Source organism: Antechinus flavipes, chromosome 1, assembly GCF_016432865.1.
Source record: "Antechinus flavipes isolate AdamAnt ecotype Samford, QLD, Australia chromosome 1, AdamAnt_v2, whole genome shotgun sequence".
Classification (NCBI taxonomy): Eukaryota; Metazoa; Chordata; class Mammalia; order Dasyuromorphia; family Dasyuridae; genus Antechinus; species Antechinus flavipes.
This window is the reverse complement of record NC_067398.1, coordinates 474,923,823-474,946,785: the sequence shown is the minus strand read 5'-3', so window position 1 is coordinate 474,946,785 and position 22,963 is coordinate 474,923,823. Positions and strand designations below refer to the sequence as shown.

Here is a 22,963-nt window from a genome sequence, read left to right as displayed (position 1 = left end):
AGAGGTGGCATTTGGTCTTTTAAAAGTTTTTCAGTGGAAGAGAAAGCATATTGTCCTAAAAAAGCTTTGATTATGGTTATTCAGTGCTTGTTTAACTAAATGTAGAAAAATTAAACACTGGTTTATTGACAACCTGGTAAATAACTTCTTTGACTATGAAATCATGAAACAAAAATACAAAGTAGTTTTCACTTCTTTGAAATCTTCCTTCCCTTTCTATGGTAAAATGGTGGAATGGCAGAAACAAAGGCAGAGATACAAAGAGTTGTATAATTCTTAGATCTGCTACAAACATTAATTTAGCTGTTAATCCTCTAAACATGAAAGCCTGTACAATCCTTCTACAGTAACCATTGGGAAGATTTAAATGCTAATGGAAAAGTGAATCTTATTAATATGTGAAGAATGAATTTTTGTTATTCACAAAGCCAGAAATTAAAGGGAAGTTTGAGTTTAATGGACAGTTGAAGAAAAGCAAATGAAGGAAATGAAAGAATTGCATCCATGTGTGTGAGTGTGTGTGTGTGTGTGTGTGTGTGTGTTAATGCATCCAAAGGAAACAAAAAACATCATTTTATGGCGATATTTATTATCTCACTTTAGAACTAACAGTAATTATTTGCAAAACAAAATCTCAGCTATTGAAATTCATCTACCAATATCTACTTTAGAGTATAATAATATAGAAAACATTCAATAAAGAATTCCAAAAGATCCTTCAAAGTGAATTAGCATATATAGTAATATTAGTAATATCAGTTCAGAGGAAGGCATGAACAAGATCTTGAATATATATTGAAAAAAAATGATTTAGGAGTAAAAAATGATAGAAAACAAAAATGTTATGACAATTCCATTGTCTTATACCTACATATTATGGAGATCAAAAGCAGCTCAAGATCAATTATGTTTTGAGATCCATATTTGATGATAAAAATTGTAACAGTGCTGAGAGCTTCTTTGAATATATGTAAAAAGGCATAAAACACAATGGCTTGGGGAAAAGTCATACTTTTTTATTTCTCTTAACAAAAAAAGTAACTGAGAAATCATAAACAACTACTGACTCATGTGCTTACTTCTCCATGTCTACAAATCATAAAAATAATCTACACAGCTATTTAAGATATATTTGATTGAATTAAAAGAAGTAACAAATAGTCATTTGTAAATCATTATTTAGAGTCACACAATTGCCTGAAGGTTGCAGAAAATACAATGTTCTCTTGTGCTAAGGATCAAAGAATGTGAGTTAGAAGGGCTTTCAAGATCATGAAAATGCCAGGAGATTTCACAATGAAGAATTTTCATTAAAAAAAATAATTCACAGAATATCTTATAACAAAGAACTGGAAAATAAAGTAAGAGACAGTCATGTGGAAAAATAAAGAATAAGATATCGAGAGCATATTTGTTCCACTACTATTTGTCAATATCGGATATTTGAAAGAAAGGATCTCAACTAATTATGAGTTACCAATGAAATATTTATTGAATTTTATAGACAATCCAGCATCAGTGGAAGGGTTACCTCTGTATCCATGAAATCGTAGAACAGTTGAAATATCAAAGTGTTATAAAAAAATCACAATGCTTTTTCAGAGGGTCTTTCCCTTTCTGAATAACTAGAAAGTTGAGGATGTGGTATTTTCCTAAGGAATTTTCAGATATAAAATATGTAATCCTAACATCACAGCATAATTATGTATCCAATCCTGGATACAGAACACATTTAAAACAATAATAATTAAGAGTTTCTTAAAACTGTACATAAAACCAAAATCTAGAACAACAAATAAAATATCAACTTAATTCAAATTATGTTCAGAGAATTTCATTAAAAGTTTAAAAAAAAATATATATATATATATGTTTTAGTTCAATTACTTTCAAAGTGTTTTTTGTTTGTTTCTGAGGGGAGAAAAGGTCAACATTACCAAAATTTAGTTTGCTAGAGAGTTCAAAATATATTTTTTGCAACTTTGCATTTTGTTAGTGGCCCTTTTCATTTCAAGTTTTTTTTTTTTTTTTTAATTTTCTGGATAAGAAAAGATAGTATCTTATAAAAGCAATATTTATTAAAATCTATAAGTCTGGGAACAGCTAGGTGGTGCAGTGGACAGAGCACGAGCCCTGATGTCAGGAGGACTTGAGTTCAAATTTGATCTCAAATACTTAATGTGTCCTGTGTGACCCTGGGCAAGTCACCTAACTCTAATTGCTTAAACTCTAAGGAGGGGGAAATCTACAAGTATGCAAGACTGTCTAAAATATTGTGATCATATCCTATACCAAGATAAGGTTGAAATGGGTTCATGATAAAAGATGAAACTATAAGCAAATTAAGAGAGCAAGGGATAGTGTACTAATCAGGTCTTTGGAAAAGGGAGGATTTATGGCCAAAGAAGAACTAGAAAGCATTATTAAATACACAATGGATAATTTTAATTACATTAAATTAAAAAGATTTTGCACAAATAAAACCAATGCAGTCAAGATTAGAAAAGAAACAGAAAGCTGGGAGAGAAACATATAGAAATATATAGAAAATATATACCAATATTTCTGGTAAAGGCCTTGTTTCTAAAATATAGAGAGAACAGAGTCAATTTTATAAGCATACAAGTCATTTTCCAATTAATAAATGGTCCCGGAATATTAACACACAATTTTCAGAAGAAGAAATTAAAGCTATTTATAATTCTAAATCACTATTGGGTGTTCTAACTGTTCTAAATCACTATTTTCTAGAGAAATGCAATTTAAGACAACTCTGAGGTATGACTTTATCTTTCTCAAATTGGCTAAGATGATGTGAAAAGACAATGATAAACATTGGATGAGATGTGGGGAAAATTGGAACACTTATAAATTGTTGATAGAATTGTGAAATGATCCAACTATTCTGGAGAGCAATTTGGAACTATATCCAAAGGGCTATCAAACTGCATATTCTTCGATCCAGCATTTTCACTGCTAGAGAAAATCAAAGAAGGGAAAGGACCCACATGTACAAAAATGCTTGTAGCAACTCTTTTTTGTAGCAGAAAGGAATTTGAAATTGTGTGGATGCCCATCAATTGGGGAAAGGCTGAATAAGTTATAGTATAAGAATACAAATGAATATTATTGTTCTGTAATAAATGAGCACCAAGCTAATTTCAGAAAAGCCTGGAAAAACTTATATCAACTGATGTTGAATGAAGTGAACAGAACCAAGAGAACATTGTGCACAGTAACAGAAAGCTCATATGATGATCAACTAAGACAGATTTAGCTTTTCTCAGCAATGTGGCGATCCAAAACAATTCTAATAGACTTAAGGTGGAAAATGTCATCCACGTCCAGAAAGAGAATTATGGAGACTGAATTTGGATCTGAGCTTCATATTTTGACCTTTTTTGTTTGTTTTTTTCTATTTTATGTTTTTTTTTCCCCCTTTTGGTCTGTTTTTTCTTGGACAACATGACAAATATAAAAATATGTTGGAAAGAAAATGTATACATACATATGATCTATATCATATTACTTGCAGGAAGGAAGGAAGAAAAAAACATTAGAAAAACTTTCAAAATTGAATGTTAAAAAGTACATGTATTTGGAAAAATAAAATACTGTTGAGAAAAAAAATTGGGATCCTCATCAGAAGTGTTTTTTTTTTTTTTTTAATTCTTTAGTGTTCTTTTATATTAAAGAAAGATAAGGCTTATGCTTAAAAAAAAGATATGCAAGCAGGAAATATAGATTACAATATAAATGAATAAACTTTTATTGAAATACAATGGTAAAAGTTTTCAGGAACTAGTTATCCTTTCCTGGAGATTACTAACCATAGAGTGAATTATTATCATGACTGATTGTGAAGTACTGAGTTTGGACACAGTTGTCTCTTGAGCTTCTTGGCAGATATGTCTGTATATTGAACTCTTTGTTGAATAATTTAACTATGGGTTAAAATGCTTGAGGGAAATTTATAAAATAATCCTTACTATAGTTACATTTAAATAATAATTTTTATAAAATATCTTTCAAAACTTACTTTTTAATGTTTAAAAGGCATCACAAAATTACTTCATGCATTTCTTCACTCAATAATTCTTTCTGGTAATCATTGTAGTTGTGAGTCCCACTCATAATATCAAGTTATTTTAGGAATTGGCATTTTAGGCATATTAAAGTTATTGAAGTAGGCTATGATAAGAAATCAAAGAGATATTTTTAATAACATTACTCAAGGGCATTTCCTTTTTCTCTGAATGTTAAGCTCTATTATTGGGAAGCATTTTTACCTCTGAGTAAAGTCTGGTTCATTACTGAATGGCTGTGCATGTAATGTGTAATGAAATAACCTAACACTGATCTGATTAAAAATCTTTCTGAACAGACTAAGATAGTGATTTTTCATTTCATGTTATTTTTTAGGTCATTATTTACATCTGCTTCTGAAGATTGTCCTATTTTAGTATCTTTAATCTAGAAGAAATAAAACAGTTTGAATGTGTCTGAATGAACCATCTAAGCATAACATCTACTTCTGCATTGATCTCTTTTAGTCACCCTGTATAATCATCAATTTATTTTATGTGTGTGTGTGTGCACACTTTTGCTTCTCCTTTTGGGTTCTTTTTGCCTCCCACAGTAAATATCGATAGAAAAATTACATGTATTAATATATTTATTTACCTGTGTTTCTGACTTTTATGAGAGAGAGTATCTCAAACTGAAATTTAGCTAAACTTTTCTATTAATTTTTAAATTATACAGTGCAACATTTGTTTTGGCAATATTTATTTTTATAGGTATAACAGTACCACAATTAATTAAATCTTTGTTATTTACTAAAGTTACTCTAAAACCAAAGAAAAAGGAGTAGTAAGTCAACAATTAAATGTCTTTTATGGGCTGCACAAAGTGCCACATTTTGGTGGTACCAAAAAAAAAAAAAAAAAGCAAAAGAAAATCCCTTTCCTAAGAACTCAAGTCCAATTAGAAGAGAACATATAGACAGCAATGTACAAAATAATATAGGATAAACTTGACATGATCAACAGAAAGAAAGTGTGAGAATTAAGGGGGTTCAGGAAAGGCTCAGAAGGTAGAATTTTATATTGAGGGAAGCTAGAAAATATAGGAGGCAGAGATGATAAGGAAGAACATTATATGTATGAGGGCCAAGCCAGTAAAATACTTAAAGTATTTTATTTGTGGGAAGAACAACAAAGATACCAGTATAGAGTACATGGGTAGGTAGTGAGAGTGAGATGAAAAAGAGTGGAAAAATAGGAGACACAGATTATGTATGGCTTCAAATTCAAAACAAAATGTTTTATATTTGATCTTGAAGGTAACACACAGCAAATGTAGTTTATTGAAGTGGGAAAAAGAGAGGTTTGAGATGGTCATACCTATGAATTAGGGAGATAAATTTAGCAGTAAATGATATTTGTCTAGGTAGTCTAAACAATATCTTGCATTGAAGTGAAAGAAAAATTTCAACATGACCTAATAAGTTGTTTTCCTTCATCTACTAAGTATGAAACAGATTCACTGTTAGAACTCTATTTTGCATATTACAGGGGGGAGAAGATGAAATAATTGATAATGATCTAGTGGTGAGAAAAATCAAAGCTCTTTGAATCAGTAAAGACAGGCAAAAAGAAATCTGTTCTATTAAAAAAAAATCCTTAAAAGACCTTATGCCATTTTTTTTGTTTTTGTGAGGAACTATAAGGAATAGGAAATATAAGCCTACATTTTAGTTATTTTTTTTTGTGTGTGTGTTATTCAGGATGACATAGGTTAAGATAATTGGGCTAAGTTGTACTTTACTTTGCTGATGCCAATAACTGTGGTCGTCAGTTTTTATTTAATCTAAAATCAGCAGTTTACACAACAAATCAAAGTTTATGATATTTAGCAGGAAAAGCTGCTCAGATTGGCATTAAGACTGCTAGAAAAATATTTTACTCTCAGTTGGAATCATCAGTTAACAATCTTAATAGGAGTTCCAGATATCATAAAATGCCATTCACATTAGGCATGATTCATTTAACTTTTCATTGTAGGAATCAGCCATGTTGAAAAAATAATTTAAAAAAACTGAACATCAAAATTATTTATTTAACATAATTATTAATATTAAAGCATTTGTAAACATTGATGTGATCAATACTCAATCTTTACGAACCCCTCAAAAATTTTTGAAACATTTTTCATGAAAAAATTCAAAATGAATATTTAATTTCAGTAAGAATACTATGGTACCCTTTTGACTCAATCAAAACTACTTTTTCTCAAGTTATTAAATTTCATGGCTTTGTTTCTCATTCTTCCCACTTCCTGATCTCATTTGAAGCATATGACAGTGTTCAATACCTATTCTTTAACAATGATCTATATTCTCCATAATTATGAGACATTATTCCTGTTCTTTCTCTTCCTTGCTGTATGATAACTCCTCTCCCTCTCAGTATTCTTTACTAGATCCATCTGACTTGAGAATATGACTATGAGTATATAACACTGGCCTATCCTTGCTTCTTCCTTTCTGTTGCTGCAGTTTAATTTAACAACCATATCAGCATTAGTGGATTTAATTATGATCACTGTAAATTAATCCTAGATCTACATATGCAGCTTTACAGTCCCCCTACAGTTTCAAGTTCCACAACACTAACTGTCTAGAAGAGATTTTAACTGGGATGTCTCTTACACAGCTGAAATTCAATGTCTCAAACAGGAATGACTATCCTTCCTGCTGATTTTGCCTCATTTTCAAAGTTCCCTATTATTGTCAAGTACACCACTATACTTTCTGTTACATGGTTTCCCAACCTCATTTGTCTTCAACTCCTCTTCTCACTCTCCTTTACATATCAAATCAGCTGACCCATCTATTTTATAATTTTTGGCCCATCTGACCTATTCTCTCCATAATATCACAGTATCACAGTAATTCAGACCTTTATTATTTCGTTTTTGTCTCTCAAGCTCAAAGCTTACATATAATCTTAGCCACACTCTACTCAATAAACCCTATTAAGTCAAATATAAACTCTGATTTGGCATTTAAAGCCCTCAACAATCTGGTCCCAAACTACTTGTATAATCTTATTAAAATCACTCCCCTACATATATTCTATGCTATAGTTCAACTGCTATTTTCACTGTTTCTAATATATACCATGCCCATTCCCTTTTACATATATTTGTATTCTCTGACCCCAATGACTGGGATGAACTTATCATTAAATAAGACAGTTTTGTATTTGTAGCCCTTCAAAGATATAGCTCAGGAGTTGTTTCCTATTTGAAACCCATCCTCATTCCCTAGTTTTAGTACCAACTCCAACACAAATGTACACAGATGTTGTTTTCCCTGTTAGAACATGAGATTTTTTGAGGGTAGGGACTGTTTCACCTTTTTCTTTATATCTTCGTCAATTTGTATAATAGGCAAATAATGAGTCTTTGTAATGAATGGAAGTGTTGTTTGTATTCATTAGAAAATAAAAATAACTTACATTTGTGAGGTATTTATAATTTATCACCCTAAAGTCTAATATTTCTAAGTTTAAACAATACAAATAATTAATTTTATTGATTTTTCTTTCCTAGATAATTGTTCTTATTGAGCTTTCTGGTGTTTATTTCACTTAAAATGTTATAGTTCCCCCAGTAGCTCAGAAACTCTCCTTTTGACACCTGCATTTTTGAATTGGTTGTTTTATTTGATTGTTTGTAGGATATATTATTGTTAATTGAAGTTTAGACTCCTGTGATTTTGTAATGTATTATTTCATCTCCTTTTATAATTCTCTGTGATTGCAAAATTTTCTTATGTGTCTTTAGTAATTTCCTTGCCATCATTACTACTTAGAAGATTGATTAACCACTGAAAAATTAAAACTTAACTTCTGGTGTCTTAAAATATATAATACAGGTGTGTTTTTTCTTGTCAAAATTTTTTAATTTAATTAATGCTTTGTTGTCTCTATTTGAAATTTTTAGATAGTATTCTTGTGTGACTTGTGTGACTATGTGTTATTATGAAGTAATATTAGTTTCTAATATTGAATAAGGGATTCAGATTTTTTTTTAATTTGTCATATGTTAGGTGTTAGCCTAACGCTGTCACTCTAATTCAGACTTAGTTTTGATATGAAATGAGTTACTTATAGTTACAGTTAACAAAAGAGTAGTGTATAGCAAGACTGAGATTCAATTAGTTATCCACAGTGCAGAGCCAATGCTTTTTTCACTACAGAATCCTGCTTATTCTATACCGCACTACTTTTCCATGGACAAAATGCTATATGAACATGCATAGATATAAATGTTTATATCTATTTTATGTTTATATCTCTATACATCGCTATCAAGAATATGATAAATTATCTGCTAAAAAGTTATTTTATTTTTTTATTCAGTATATTATATCTTGTTATTCAATTGCCATTTTAATATGCAAAATTTATCTATTATACATAGCAAAATGTGCTAGGTCCCAGGTTAAATTAAAAAAATAAATAAGAAATGGACTTTGACTCCTTGGAGCTTATTATCTAGAAAGAGATGACAGATTCAGAAATAAGTATAATTAAAATTAGAATATTCATAAGTAGATAGGAGAGTTGCAATAAAATAATAGTAATTCAGATGAAGTTGAAGTCACAACCAATTGTGATTCTAGGAAAAGTTATACGGTCAGGAAAGACATCATGGAAGCAATAACCATTAAGGTGAGTCATAAAGGATAGGCAGGATTTCAACAGATATATTTAGATAAGAAAAAGAGCATTCTAGACCTATAATAAAGTATGAGCAACATGGGATAATTATAAGCCCCAAATGGAGGACAATGAGGTATCCAGACTATTTATTGGAATATACAATGAGAAGTAATATCAGTAAGAATTTTATTATAATTTTACTTTTTATAATAAAATCAGAGATCACAGAATGAAATATGATCAAAATAAAAATGTTTTCACACAATATTTAATTTTCCCTTTACTTAGCCACATTAAGGTACATTAATATAAAAAGGTCTCATAAAAGCCAATCAATGCAGAAAAACAATTTATCTTTATATTTGGCATGTATAAGGAAAAATCATGTGGTTTAATTAAAGGCAATCAGGGGAGAAGAAAGAGGAAAAGAAAATAATAAGGAAAAACCACTAGTATAGAATGTCCACAACCTTACATTGGTGATGCAACTGATACCTTCCAACAAGGTCAATCCATTGATTCCATTCACATTAAGGCAGGACACTAATGATTTCAAAGTGGAACTAGGAAAGGGCCACAAAGGAATTCATCAAGGACATCACCAAGACACCTTCAGAATAAGGTCTTCAGAAGATCTGCAGGAATAATCTATGATGTATCTAGAAGTAGCTCCATAATCAAGGAAACTTGATCTCAGGGAGAAATACAGCTTTATCAAAGCAGCTTAGGGTTTTTGATGTCTTTTTGTTGTTGTTTTTTATTTTGTTTTTGGTTCTTGCTTTGTGTGTGTATGGGACTGGGGGGGAGGGTGAGAGAACAATGCTGAACACAAGGTTATATTGTTTTCTCATATCTGAAAATAGAGAGTGTGAGACAACAATCAACTAACACATAAGAAGTTCCTAGACTAAAATAGTGAATTATTGATGTGAGGAAAAAGGGAAGGTTAGAAAACAGTAGGTATCACAAAGAAAGAGAGGACTTGACTTGGGAATAAACACTCCAATCAACTGTGTGTGTATGTGTGTGTATATATATACCAAACCTCAGAAAAGTAATATTATTTCATAAAGTGAGATTTCTATTAGCAAAAGCTGGCAAAGGTGCTGTCAGTTTAGTACAAGGAGAAATCTTTTCTTTTAGAATGATTCATCAATGGAAAGATCCATTGGAAAATAAATAATGGTTTCATCACTGAAAATAAGTACAGTCAGGAACAACTGCCCCAGATAAATGAATTATATTTTCTGAAACCAGATCCTTTGCAAGCATATGCTCTAATCTCCCTTTATAAACACAGTTCTATTTTAGTAGTATTCAATCAAGAATTTTTTTTTCTTGTTGTCCTAGTAATTCAAGCCAAAACAGGATAGAGGAATGTCCTTGAAGTATGAAAGACCTGGATTCAAGCCACTTCTTTACTACATGCTGGCAGAGTGATCATTTTTATAAGACTAAGGATTGGAGGGATATTGGTAGAGGAATATTGCTCATCTAAGAGTTCCCCACACCAATCTAATAAAAAGGCCAGTTCCTGTCCGTTTCTTATATCAGGTCTCAGGTTTTCTCTTTGTTTTCTTATTTCTTCTCTTGAATATATGAAACTGGAAGATGTTAAATTTAAAATTCAAGATTTCTATCAGTCAAAATAAAAGAAGCAGGTCTAATAAGAGTGAACATTGAGCAAAGATACTGATTCCCCTTCCAAAAGGTAGGTCAGGTGCGTAAACACATCACTAATCAAGACTAGGAAAAAGTCTTAAAATATCACACCACATGAATAAAATTTCTTTAATATGTAGAGATAATTATAAATCAAAAATGCAACTAGTGCTTCTTTTTAATATAAAAAGGTTTTGTGTTATAGATATTAGTGATTCCCTTGTTTTATTTATTTGTTTGTTTATTTTTTGCTGAGGCAGCTGGGGTTAAGTGACTTGCCCAGGGTCATAGGAAGTGTTAAGTATTTGAGATCAGATTTGCATTCCGGTCCTCCTGACTTCAAGCTCTATCCACTGTGCTCTATCCACTGTGCCACCTAACTGCCTCTTGCTTTTTTTTTTTTTTTTTTAAGTGAATTACTTTGTGTTTATGGTATAATTATCTAAAGTAATTACTGAAAATATCTATATAAAACTATCTACTAGCACTCCTAAATTAAAACACTATGCTTGAATTCTAGACACATAAGTACTTGGTCATCTTCTTAATTAAAGGAATATTGTCAAATAGGAAAACATTCTAATCTTGGAGTATTTGCATTAATTATTGGAGATCTGGTTTTAAATAGATACTTAACTGTAGTCTTTGCACTAGAGATTCAGGCATTCTTAGAAGCTGGGAGGTTTGAGTGACATTATTTTCCCTCAGAAAAAGTTCTTTTAGTTTTGATAGGAAAGCAAGGCTCTTGACTTTTTATTTTTAAAAAGTTAATTAACCTGTTCTAATTCTTAATAACCTCAATTCTATTAAGAATTATCTGAAGATATAATCACAAACTATTGTTTAGCTTACATAGTGAATATTATCACAATTTCGTAAACAGTTTATTTGCTATAATATTTCATAATCCTCACTAAAATGATTATTAGAGACTCCTAACTAGTTTCCACTCTGATTCATTTTCTAACCAGAAACAAACATAATCTTCTTAAAGCACAGGACAGGTTTCTCTCATATTAATCCTGAGCTCAATAATTTTCAATGTTTCCACATCAGTTGTAGAATAAAATGGAGATTTCTAAGTCTGATACTTAAGATATTCCTTAGTCTTATTCCAATTTACTTTTCCAACCTTAGTTCTAAACTTTTTCTCTTTGGTAATTATATTTTCCAACGAATTCAAAAAGTTATAAGCTAATTAGAATAGCAATATGGAACAGGAGAAAGAGTTGTGACTCAAATGCGAGGACCTAGATTCAAATACATTATTTTGTATTTAGATGACATTGGATAAGGCAATTAAAACCTCTGGTACTTAGTTTCTTCATCTGTAAAATGAGGGTATTAAAGTGGATAGTTTCAGAGATCTCATCCATCTCTATACCTAGAATCCTGAATTTTATACTTTGTCCCCTCCTCCCCCTTCATTGTTCTGCCACATACCTGATATGCACTTTCTTCCAATTTTTACCTCTCAGAATTCTTGTCTTCCTTCTAGATCCAATTTAGGTGATTCCTTTAAAAGTAATCTTCTAGGGCAGCTAGGTGGCACAGTGGATAGAGCACCACCCCTGGAGTCAGGAGGATCTGAGTTCAAATCTGTTCTTAGACACTTAATACTTCCTAGCTGTGTACAATGTTTTCCTGATTCTATTTGTTTCACTCAGCATCAGTTCATGTGAGTCTTTCTAGATCTTTCTAAAATCAACCTGTTCATCATTTTTATGAAACAATAATATTCTATTACTTTAACATTACATAACTTGTTCAACCATTTCCCAATTGATAGGCATCTACTCATTTTCCAATTCTTTGAAAATACAAAAAAAAAAAGTTGCTACAAACATTTTTGCACATGTGGGTCCTTTCTCCACTTTTATGAGTTCTTTGGTTTGCAGAGTAGTAGTGGCACTTCTGGATCAAAGGGTATGCACAGTTTTATAGCCTGTTGAGCTCAAATGAGCAGCAGATTTTTTGGACAAATTATATCTTCTATAATGTTTAAGATGTAACTCCTTGGTCATCTCTGTTTCTCATGCAAAGCTCTCAGACAAGCTACTTCAAGCTTAAAATACTTTATGTACTCGGTTAAAACTGTGATTCACAAGTCTCTGCTATTTTTTATTTCTATTTTTACTAGTTAAGAAAAACAAAATCTGGTTAAAAGGGAACATATTTGGTGAAATTGTTTCTTTTTTTTTTTTAAAGCAAGTAAATTATATTTACTTAATAATTTTGGGGAAGTATATACTCAGACAGGGAATGTGTGTGTGCACATGGTACATGTGGCTAAAGAATCTGCATGGAGGAACATATGACAAGAAAACTTGTATACTTCCGAAGTTGCAGGACAACAGATGTCTTCTGATGATGTAATCATTCTCTGGGCTTGATCTCTGCTATATCCAACTCTTTCTTGGGCTTGTACCTTGGTTGTTATATTATGTCTCTTCTAATATGCTAAAGATATACCATATTTTCCGCTCACTGCTATTTTCTATGACATTTAGAAATCAACTCAAGTCCATGTCTAAGATAATACTTCTTACCCATAAAATATGAGCATTGACATTTCTCTTTTAGCTTAGTCTCAAAGATTCAGTTTTATAACTTTTAAAAAAGTAGGCCCTCCTCATATGCAGTTGTTTTTTTTGTTTTTTTTAAGTTTAAAAAAAGTTGTTTTTGTTTTTGTTTTTGTTTTTTAGATTGACCATCTGTACTCTCCTCAAATTAGTTCAGGATAAGTCTGATAAACTTCAAAATAGTCACTGGGTCCTCATATTTGTGCACCTCCATGACCAGCTCCCCCAAAAAATAACTCTCCAAAACAAAATAAAAAACTTTGTATCTTTACATGGAAATGAATTTGAATAATCAAATTCTAAGTGATTACAGAAACTTGCAAATCATCCCTCTGACCTAAATTCATGCCTTTATCATGCATATATAGTTGACAACAAATCTATTAGACATTGATTTGTCCTTCAAAAAGATAGCCAAATTCACCTCATGACTTAAATTATCACTACAAAAGTGATAACCTGAGAAATTATCAACAGAAATAGTGTTATATTGCCATTTAAACTGAATCAGTGGGCAGAGAGATCTCCATTTTACCTGCTTTGGCAACTCCAGTAGCTAAAATGTTTATCACTGACTTTTGATCACAAGGGAGAATGGGAATTCAGCTTTACTGTGCCTTATAAAATTATACTAATAGTTTAATGAAGTTCAAAACAACCAGACTTGTTTTTCTCTACAAGTGAAAATTTATGACTCACTGAATCTAAGAAAAGTACTATCTATACCAACTCTGTAGCTAAGGACTAAGTCCAAATGTTAGTGTTGGTTCTTCCAGAAAATATATTAACTATTGTAGTTTAGGAAAATACATTCAGGACATTACCTTGTTCAATATTTTGTTGATCCACATGTATTTGTTAAGCCCTATATTAGTTCTTGTCTTCAGTGAGTTTACATTCACTTGATACAAGATACCATATATGTGAAAATATATACAGAATGCATATGAAGAAAACAGAATTGTAGGAGGAAGCACACTAGAATCAGAGGGATAGGGGAAAGGGAGGTAGTGTCTAAGATCAAGGGGATTACCAAGAATAGAGCATGACTGAACAACAATAAAGATAGAGTGAGGGCAAGATTCTAATGGGCTTTGTTTTTATTTTTGTATAAATTTCCACCATTATCACTATTCTAATGTCACCCCCATTCCTTAGTATAAACTTCTTCCTCTTTCCCAGAGAACCATCCCTTAATACACAGAATTGTTTTAGAGAAGGAAAAATTCAAGAAAAACAATCAGCATATCAAATAATCTGCTATCACCTCTAATGTTTTAGATGCATAGACTGTACTTCTACAAAGAGAGAGGTTAATTCTCCCACATCTCTTTGGCTGTTGACAAATTTGCTAAATGATAACTATAATATTCACTTTTGTTTGCTTTACCATTCCTTTTCTTTATTTCTACATTGCTAAAGCCATTATCTATTTATCCATTATTAATTATAGTAAACTATATATATATATATAATTTTTGTTATATAATACATTTATACATTATCTGTGTGTGTTCTCAGATAAAGGTTGGTTTGATGGGGTATATGTGGAGGTGTATATATATATATATATATATACACACACATACCTCCTTGAGAGGTAATTAGTATATGGAGTAAATAGAGGGCAGTAATTACTGTGTTGATACCTAAGAAGATGAGTGAGAAGTTGGATCAGGAGAATGAGGTTATAATAACTATTAGCTCTCCTAAAAGGTTAATGGAAGGAGGTTGTGCTTGGTTAGCAAGGCTTGCTAGTAGTCATCAGGCGCATATGAGTGGAAGGATTATTTGGAGGCCTTGAGTTAGAATTAAGGTTCGACTGCTGATGCGTTCATAGTTAGTGTTGGCTAGGCAGAATAGTATTGAAGAGGTAAGTCCACGGGTGATTTTTAGTACTGTTGCTCCTATAAAGCCGAGAAGGGATTGTCTGAGGGCAGTGATATTACTAAGCCTATGTGACTGATGGAGGAATAGGCTATGAGTGATTTAAGGTCTGTTTGTCATAGGCAAATAGAGCTTGTTATAATTATGCCTCACAGGAATAGAATTATGAATGGGTAGCATAGGGTTATGGTCACTGGTTCAGGAAAGGCTGTGATCCGTATGATGCCATATCCCTCTAGTTTTAGTAAAATGGCAGCTAAAACCATGGAACCCACAATAGGGGCCTCCATGTGTGCCTTTGGCAGTCAGAGGTGGAGGCCATATAGTGGTATTTTTACTATGAATGCTGTTATGCAGGCGTATCAGAGTAGAGAAGTTGATATGGAGGTGTTCAGGGTCGGGGAGACTAGTGATATGACATTTATGGATTATATGTGATATGGATATGGATATGGTTAGCATGTGAAGGGAGCCTAGACTGTTGGGTAGGTGGAGTAGAGCTACTAGAAGTGGGAGTGATCCCACTAGTGTGTAGAAGAGGAAGTATAGGCCTGCATTGAGTCATTTGTTTTGGCTTCCTCATCTTGTAATGATGATCAGAGTGGGGATTAGAGTGGTTTTGAATAAAATGTAAAATATGATAAGTTCTGATGAGATGAAAGCTATAATTAGGGAGAGTTGGAGGATGATAAGTATTAGGTAGATTTTTTTTTTTTTTCACATTAGGGGTTTGTGGGCTTAGGTGGTTTTGTCTAGCAATAATTATTAGTGGAAGAAGTCAGTATGATAGAACTAGTTGTGGCCCTGATAGAGAATCTAGTGAAAAGGAACTGTTATAGTTGTAGCCTAGGTCAGAGTTATGATAGAGAAGGGTTAAGCTCCAGATGCTAATTAGGAAGCTGTGTGTAGTAGTGTTAACCCATACTCAGGGTTTTTGGGAATATCATGTTAGCGGGATAAGCATGAAAGTTGCTGTGAGGATTTTTAGCATTGTAGTAGGTTAAGATTTTGGATGTAGTCATTACTGTGAGTAGCGGAGATTTTTGACTAGTAGTATGAGGCCAATTCCTGCTTCACAAGCTGAAAAAAATAGTAGGATTAAAGGGGTTATGGATATTGAGAATATGTGGAAGTGGGTAATTAGGAGAGTTATAAGGATGAATAGGGACAACATTATACCCTCCAAGCATAGGAGGGTAGATATTAGATGGGATAGATAGATTAGGACTCCTGCAAATGCTAAGAAGAAGCTACGATCAGGTTTAGGTTAATAGAGATCATAAGGTATTCATGGGGTAGAACCATGATTTATTGAGATGAAATCAATTATCTTAGTTAGATTAAAAACCTATTCAGTTCATTCAAGGCCTTTTTGGAATCATTCATATACTAGGCCCCCCGTGAGTAGGATGATAAGGGAGTAGGCCAGGGCAAGTATTGTGCTGGTAGTTGATAGTTGGATAGCTCAGAGTAAGGAGGAGGGCGATTTCTAGGTCGAATAGGAGGAATGTGATGGCAACTAGGAAGAATTTTATTGAGAATGGAAGGTGGGCAGAGCCTAAAGGGTCGAAGCCACATTTGTAAGGGCTAGTCTTTTCTAAGAATAAGTAGAGTTATGGTAATCAGAAGGCAATGAGAACTACGATTGTTGCTAAAGCAGAGTTGATTAGAAGGGATAGGATTAGGTTAATTATTTTTCTCTGGTTTTACCTAGAACTTAATGATTGGAAATCAGTAGTACTAATTACACTAGAAAAATATGAGCCTCATCAGTAAATAGATACATATAGGAATAGTCATACTACGTCTATGAAGGCGGGTGCTTCAAAGCCAAAGTGGTGGGTAGATGTAAAGTAATATTACCATATTCTGTGTATTGCACATGCACACACACACACACACACACACACACACACAGACAACACATATGTGTGTTCTATCAATCTTTTTTCTCCCGTCTCTGCTTGCTTCTATTTTCCTAAATTCACATAGTCTTGTAATGCTTCTCTATATTCACATTCATCATTTCTAAATCTAAATTCATCATCATAAGTAAATTCATGTTATATTAAATCACTACAATCTTTAGGAATTAACCAATCATTGGACATCAACTGTATTCTCTATTCTTTGTTATTAATCCCAAAATATTTCTACAAACATTTTAATGTACATGGGCTCCCTAATTCTTCAACTGGCCTTTCAGGGTAAAATCTGAGTTACAGGACATGCATAATTCACGCACACTTATTAGAATAATTACAAATTATATTCTACTCTACTTGAACCAATTAGTACGCTTATTTTTTTCACAAGCTTTCCAAGACTGATATTTCCATATTTTATCTTTATCAATATCTGGATAGGAGATGAAATTGCACAATTGTCTTGTCTGATATTCTTCTTATTATTAATTGCTTCAAGCAAAGTTTAATGCAGTTATTAAAATTTTTCAATTGTGCTTTTGAAAACTGTTCATATCTTATTTATCTGTTGGAGAATAGTTTTTGTCCTCACATATTCCTGATACTTGTGTAGAAACTGTGATATCACACTTTTATCAAAAATATTGGATTCAAAGATTTCCCTCACTTTATGTTTTTACTTCTTTTCCTATTTGTATTACTTGTGTTAGGCAAAAGCTTTTCAATTTCATCTAATTAATATTTTATGTCTTTAATAATAATTTATTTCACTTATTTGGTTAAGAACTGATCCCTTAAACATTCTGTGAAAGACATTTGATATTTTTTTCTCTAATTTAATCTAATCTGATTATTGTTTCTAATTATTTAACTCCATTTAGGTCTGTGTCTTTTTGTTGTAATCCTTGCTTTAATTACTATTTTAATTTTTATATCTATAAAGGAGATATTTCTTTTTTCTGTTTTCTTTTTTAATTTCACTAAAATTTCTCTGCCACATATGCCATGTGATCTTGAGAAATGGGAATATTATTCATTTCTGTCCAGAAGTTTGCAGAAATATTTTGACCCTAAATACCCCTAGCAAATTTTTCAGCTTTATATTTCACCCTTTATCTTTCTGTTAGATTTTCTACCTCTGAGAGAAGAACTGCTACTAATGTTATGTTATTTTCTATATCTTTTTTACAATTCAATTAACTTTGTCATTATGAATTTAGCTCTCTTGCTATTTCACACATATATGTTTAATGTGGTATAAATTTATACATTCATTCCTTTAAGCAAAATATAACTTCATTTTATTGATATCACAAATCTTTATTTTTATTTTTTCCCTGATAGCAAGATTACAATTACTGTATTTTTTGATTCACTTAAAGTATGATACTTTTTCTCAGTTTTCATTTTCATTCTATCTCTGTTTGTTCTTTAGAAATGTTTCTTATAAATTATAGAGAATAGTTTTATTTTCCCATCCATCTTCCACTCTGATTTTATTAAATTATTTTTCATTCACAAAAGAATTTACTTGAATAATTTGACAGACGTTTCTTTAATGCCTTTAAAAAAATTATCCCTTTACTATTTTATTTAAATCAGCATTTTGTCTATATTATCTACACTGGCTCAAAGTTGCATCTTGACTTCATTTACATTTTGCTCATAATATTCAAATCCCTACAATTTTCTTTGTTGTTGTTATCTAGGAAATAATCTATGATAGATGAATTCCCTTTGCTTTATTTTTGAAATTCTTTCTCTTGGATAGAAGATAAATAAAACAGATCAATAAAATAAATAGAAATAGATAAAAATTGATGATTTTTATTGTTATCTTTCAGAAGTATCTGAGTCTATGTGACTCCATGGACTTGCAATGGAGTTTTCTTGACAAAAATAACAAAGTCCTTCTCTGTTGTGTCTTCATTTTCTAGATAAGGAATTAAAGCAAATGGGGATTAAGGGACTTGCCTTGGATTTCACAGTCAGCAAGTGTGTGAAGCTGCATTTGAAATCAGAATTTCACAATTTCAGTCTTCCTGTTATGCCACAGTTCTCAGTCTCCCTAATTATCCTGACCAAGTCCTGAGTCAGTTTCTCTGCTTCAGTCAAAGCCCAGTCCTGCAAAACCTCCCCTCCCTCTTTATCAGAATATTTGATAAGGATAAAAGATCTTATGTTTTAGAGTATCAGAATGCCTCTCCCATCCCAAGCTATCAGACTATCAGATACTGTCATATCAAGATGCCTCTCCCCATGTCCAAGGTGTCAGCACTCTGACTCCACCCCCACCTCAGTCTACCCTCTGTGTCTGAGCCACATATATATATATATATATATATATATGTCATTGAGAACTCTCATTGTTTGCTGGATTCTTGGAGAGGATAGTCTCATTCAGCTCTGGGACCAAACATATCCATTGGTCCCAGTATATCTTTTCCATTTAATAAATTATTAAATACTCTCTAGTCTTTATCTTGCTCAGTTTCTCCAGCATTACACTCCATCCATTGCCCCACTTAGATGCCCCATAAATGTATTTCAGAAAACTTTATCTTGCATTAGGGTGAACATAACTTTATGGTTTAAAAGGAACAAAATATCCCCTTTAGCTCTTGTTTTAGAAATTCTTAAATATAATTATTATATGTTTTGGTATTAATGTACAGAATGATTTGTGAATGTGCTTAATTGGAGCTTTGTTTTCTGTATTCAAGAAATTATAAACATTTTTTAAAAAGTTTTATTATTTATGTTATGATCATGTTTTTACTTTAATCTGTCATGTTTTTCTAACAGAAGACCTATCATATCTTATTATATTTAAGTTGTCTCTGTCTATCTTGTCTTCAAGGTCAAATCTTTTTGAAAAGTTTTTGTGTTTTATGTTATTTTTAATCTATTGCCTTTCTTTCTTCTGTTAGATTTTCTCTATATTTCATATTCATATGTTCCAAATCTGCTAATCTCTCATTTATGTTATTAAACTATCCATTGTGGATTATTTTTAAATTAAGCATCTGTTTTCTCTTTAAAGAGTTATTCAAAGAGAATCATTCTTTTTGTTTTAAGGTCTTGTCTATTGACAAGTTTTCTAGTGTTCTTGCCTTTTATAAAGATGTTTTCTGTTGAAATCTCCAGTGTTTTAAACTTTCAGAACAGTACTCCATTATTCAATTTCTTTTGGCTGATTTTTATATCTCCTCAGTTGAGTAACTGGGCTGCTACAGACTACTTAAATTGGCGATTATAGGATTTTCCATTCATTGTCCCTATCCCTGTGTTGCTTGAGGGGGAGGAGTACCAGCAGAATTGGACTGCTCTTAGGGCCTTTTATTTTAGGCCAGTATTTCCCAAAGTGTGGCATGCATACCCCTAAGGTTACGGGAAAAGTTTGGTGAGGGTACACATAGCACCGAAGTTTGGTTGGGATATGCACTGCAGCTTAGCTACACCTAATTCTATGTTCTCTCGAGTCAAGTTAAGACAATCTTGTGAGGCCTGAGATGGCCTGGTGTGACACAGTGTGAATATAACGCATTTCGTTACAGAGACAACTTACTTCGTTAATAGTTAGTGGCATCTCCAGGCGCCTGTGTATTTTTAGCTTTTGTGCAATTTTTCTTACAGGAAAGGTTTGTTATATGCTTTAGTAAGTCCCACCGATTTTGATTATTTTTATATAGAAGGATGAAATTGTTTGTGGTGAGATAACAGATCGTCATAATTTGGTTCCCTGGTTGTTAATTTTAATCTGAGATGCTGCTCCACATTGAATAGTCTGTTCCTTTTTTTTGACTTAATGTCTACAAATGCTGAAAAAGCAACTTCACATAAATATGAAGTTGGAAAAGGCAAGATGTATTTCAGAACTTTTTCTGTTAAAACAAGATACACATGTTGCATTTGTAACCAGAATGATGTTAAAGTATACTCCTTATGTTAATTTTTCAAGAATCCCTCTGAAGCCAATTCCAACAATTGCTCTTCTTCCACATGCAACAAACCTTCTGGCATGGATTTATATTTTATTATGAATAATTTTGTTTTTCATTTATTAGTATTTTGTGTATGTACCAAAAAAGAAAAAAACAAATGTATTTTTATTGTTATTAAAATACAATTTTTTTTTGACAAGGGGTACTCAGCATTACAAAAATTATAGAAGGGGTACATGTATATCAAAAGTTTGGGAAACACTGGTTTAAGCCAAACAGAGCCATACACAATGACCTTCTTTCCTCCTCTGACTGGGAAGAACCAGTGAGAAATTTTTTTTGGTGGGGTGAAGGGAAGCATGGATGAATGTGGAAGAAAGAATCTTTGCAGCTCTGGGGTTCCAAAAATTAGATCCACTGTCCAAAAACAGAAGTTTTTTTTAGCCTTCCTATCCTTCCTTTTCATTTACATATGGTTGGGCAAGGGTGGAAATAAGAAATTTTCTCATAGTTTCTTCTATGTCAGAGAAAGAGAAAATCTTAAGAAAGATTCTAGGTATGACATCTTTGTTATATATTTAAAAGGAATAACAAATCATACATAATAGAATTGTAGTTTCATGTTCAATCATATATTTGTTTATTATGCTACATTATAGAAAATCTTACTTTATTACATAAATTATTATTTTTTTTTAAGATAGATACAAGATATACAATGAAAGAGATCACTTGTTTTCTTGCATAGTGTTGAGGGAGATGTACAAATAGACATTTTAAGACTTAGTGTTCTCCATTGTTACATCAAAAGGTTTTTATCTTTTCAGAGTAATTTTTGTTCCCTGGATTCACAATAATTCTTCTAAATCTGGTGCATAATTCTTTTTGTTTGTTCTAATTTTTAGGGTTAGAGAGATAAAGATATGACAGAAAATGTGATTTGCCATAATTCTAGTTACATGCCACTATTCTCTATGAAGGACTTAAATTAATTATAAGAGGAATTGTATTTGATACTCTAAGTACTAAGGAGGCATTGGTATTTTGGTAGGGGGATAACATTGTCAGAATTGAGACAAAAAAAAAAAACTGACTGTTATATTGAGGTATATAGAGTGGTATAAGGATAGACTTGAGTCACGGAGTCCACTTAGAACACTATTGCAGGAATCCACATTAGAGAAGATGAAGACTAAACTTAATGTTCTAAGACAGCAGATGTATCTCCAGGAAAGGAAATTATCGATTTGTTACTGGAAGTGTCAAGTGTATAATTTTCATGAGCTACACAAGATATGAGAAGTGAATGTTGAAGTGGCATTAGAGTCTGGACAACCAGGTTTCAAATCCCACTTTTGATGCATACAGTGTTTGTGTGGCTTAAACTCTTACTACCTCAGTCAAGCTCACTAAGTCTAGGGTAAAGACTATACCTATCTGCATTGATATAGAAAGTTGTCATATCAAGGAATTCCATATAATTAAGAAAGCACAAAACCAGTCCAAAAAGTTGAAATAAATATTCAAAAAGACACTCAAACATCAAAGTAATAGTAGTCACTGCCACTATTATTTGTGCTTAGACTGGAAAGGGGAATAAAATGGATTTATTAGTGAAATAGCAGAAAAAGGATGTTATTGCTATTAAGTGCATTTGCAGGTAGCCTTAGTAACCAAAATTTTGCATTCATGCAACCAGGGCTTGGACCTATCTCCTTTTAACTCCAAGGGTTTAGAAAATAGGAGATAAATTTTATCTGATATATATATAAACTCTCAGGTTAGCTAATATAAAATGATAAAGCAAGCAAGATTATTTGCTTAGTAGTAAATGTCAGGTGATAAAAATGGTGATGCTGTGTACAAGACGCCTGTTGTTCACCTGGCACCTATACTGACAATTTTTGTATTCTGTCATTTCATATCATTTCTGCTGTAGTGCTGAAGGAAGAACAAGGAAGGAAATTTATATGCAGGTGGGAAAAGGACAGGCAGAGAGGGAAGCTAAATAACTTCAAAGTATAAGTCAAAGGTAAAAGCTTTGGAAAACCAAGTCTAATATTATTGTTTTCATTGATTCTTCAGGTTCAGGTTCTTCGGAATGCAGGCGAAGAAGTAACCCTAACTGTGTCATTCCTAAAAAGAGCACCTGCTTTTCTCAAACTGCTGCTGAATGAAGATTGTGCATGTAAGCATTTATAACAAATTGAAAGAAAATGCCTATATTATGA

General features: G+C 32.1%; 1 protein-coding gene across 1 annotated transcript in view; it reads left to right on the top strand.

Annotated features, from left to right (window-relative positions):
* SNTG1 (syntrophin gamma 1) overlaps positions 1-22,963 on the top strand; it is a 587,999-nt gene that overhangs the window by 107,392 nt on the left and 457,644 nt on the right. The window contains exon 7 of the mRNA XM_051973745.1: positions 22,818-22,920. Within this exon, the coding sequence (XP_051829705.1) occupies positions 22,818-22,920 (103 nt within the window). The remainder of the gene's footprint in view (positions 1-22,817; positions 22,921-22,963) is intronic.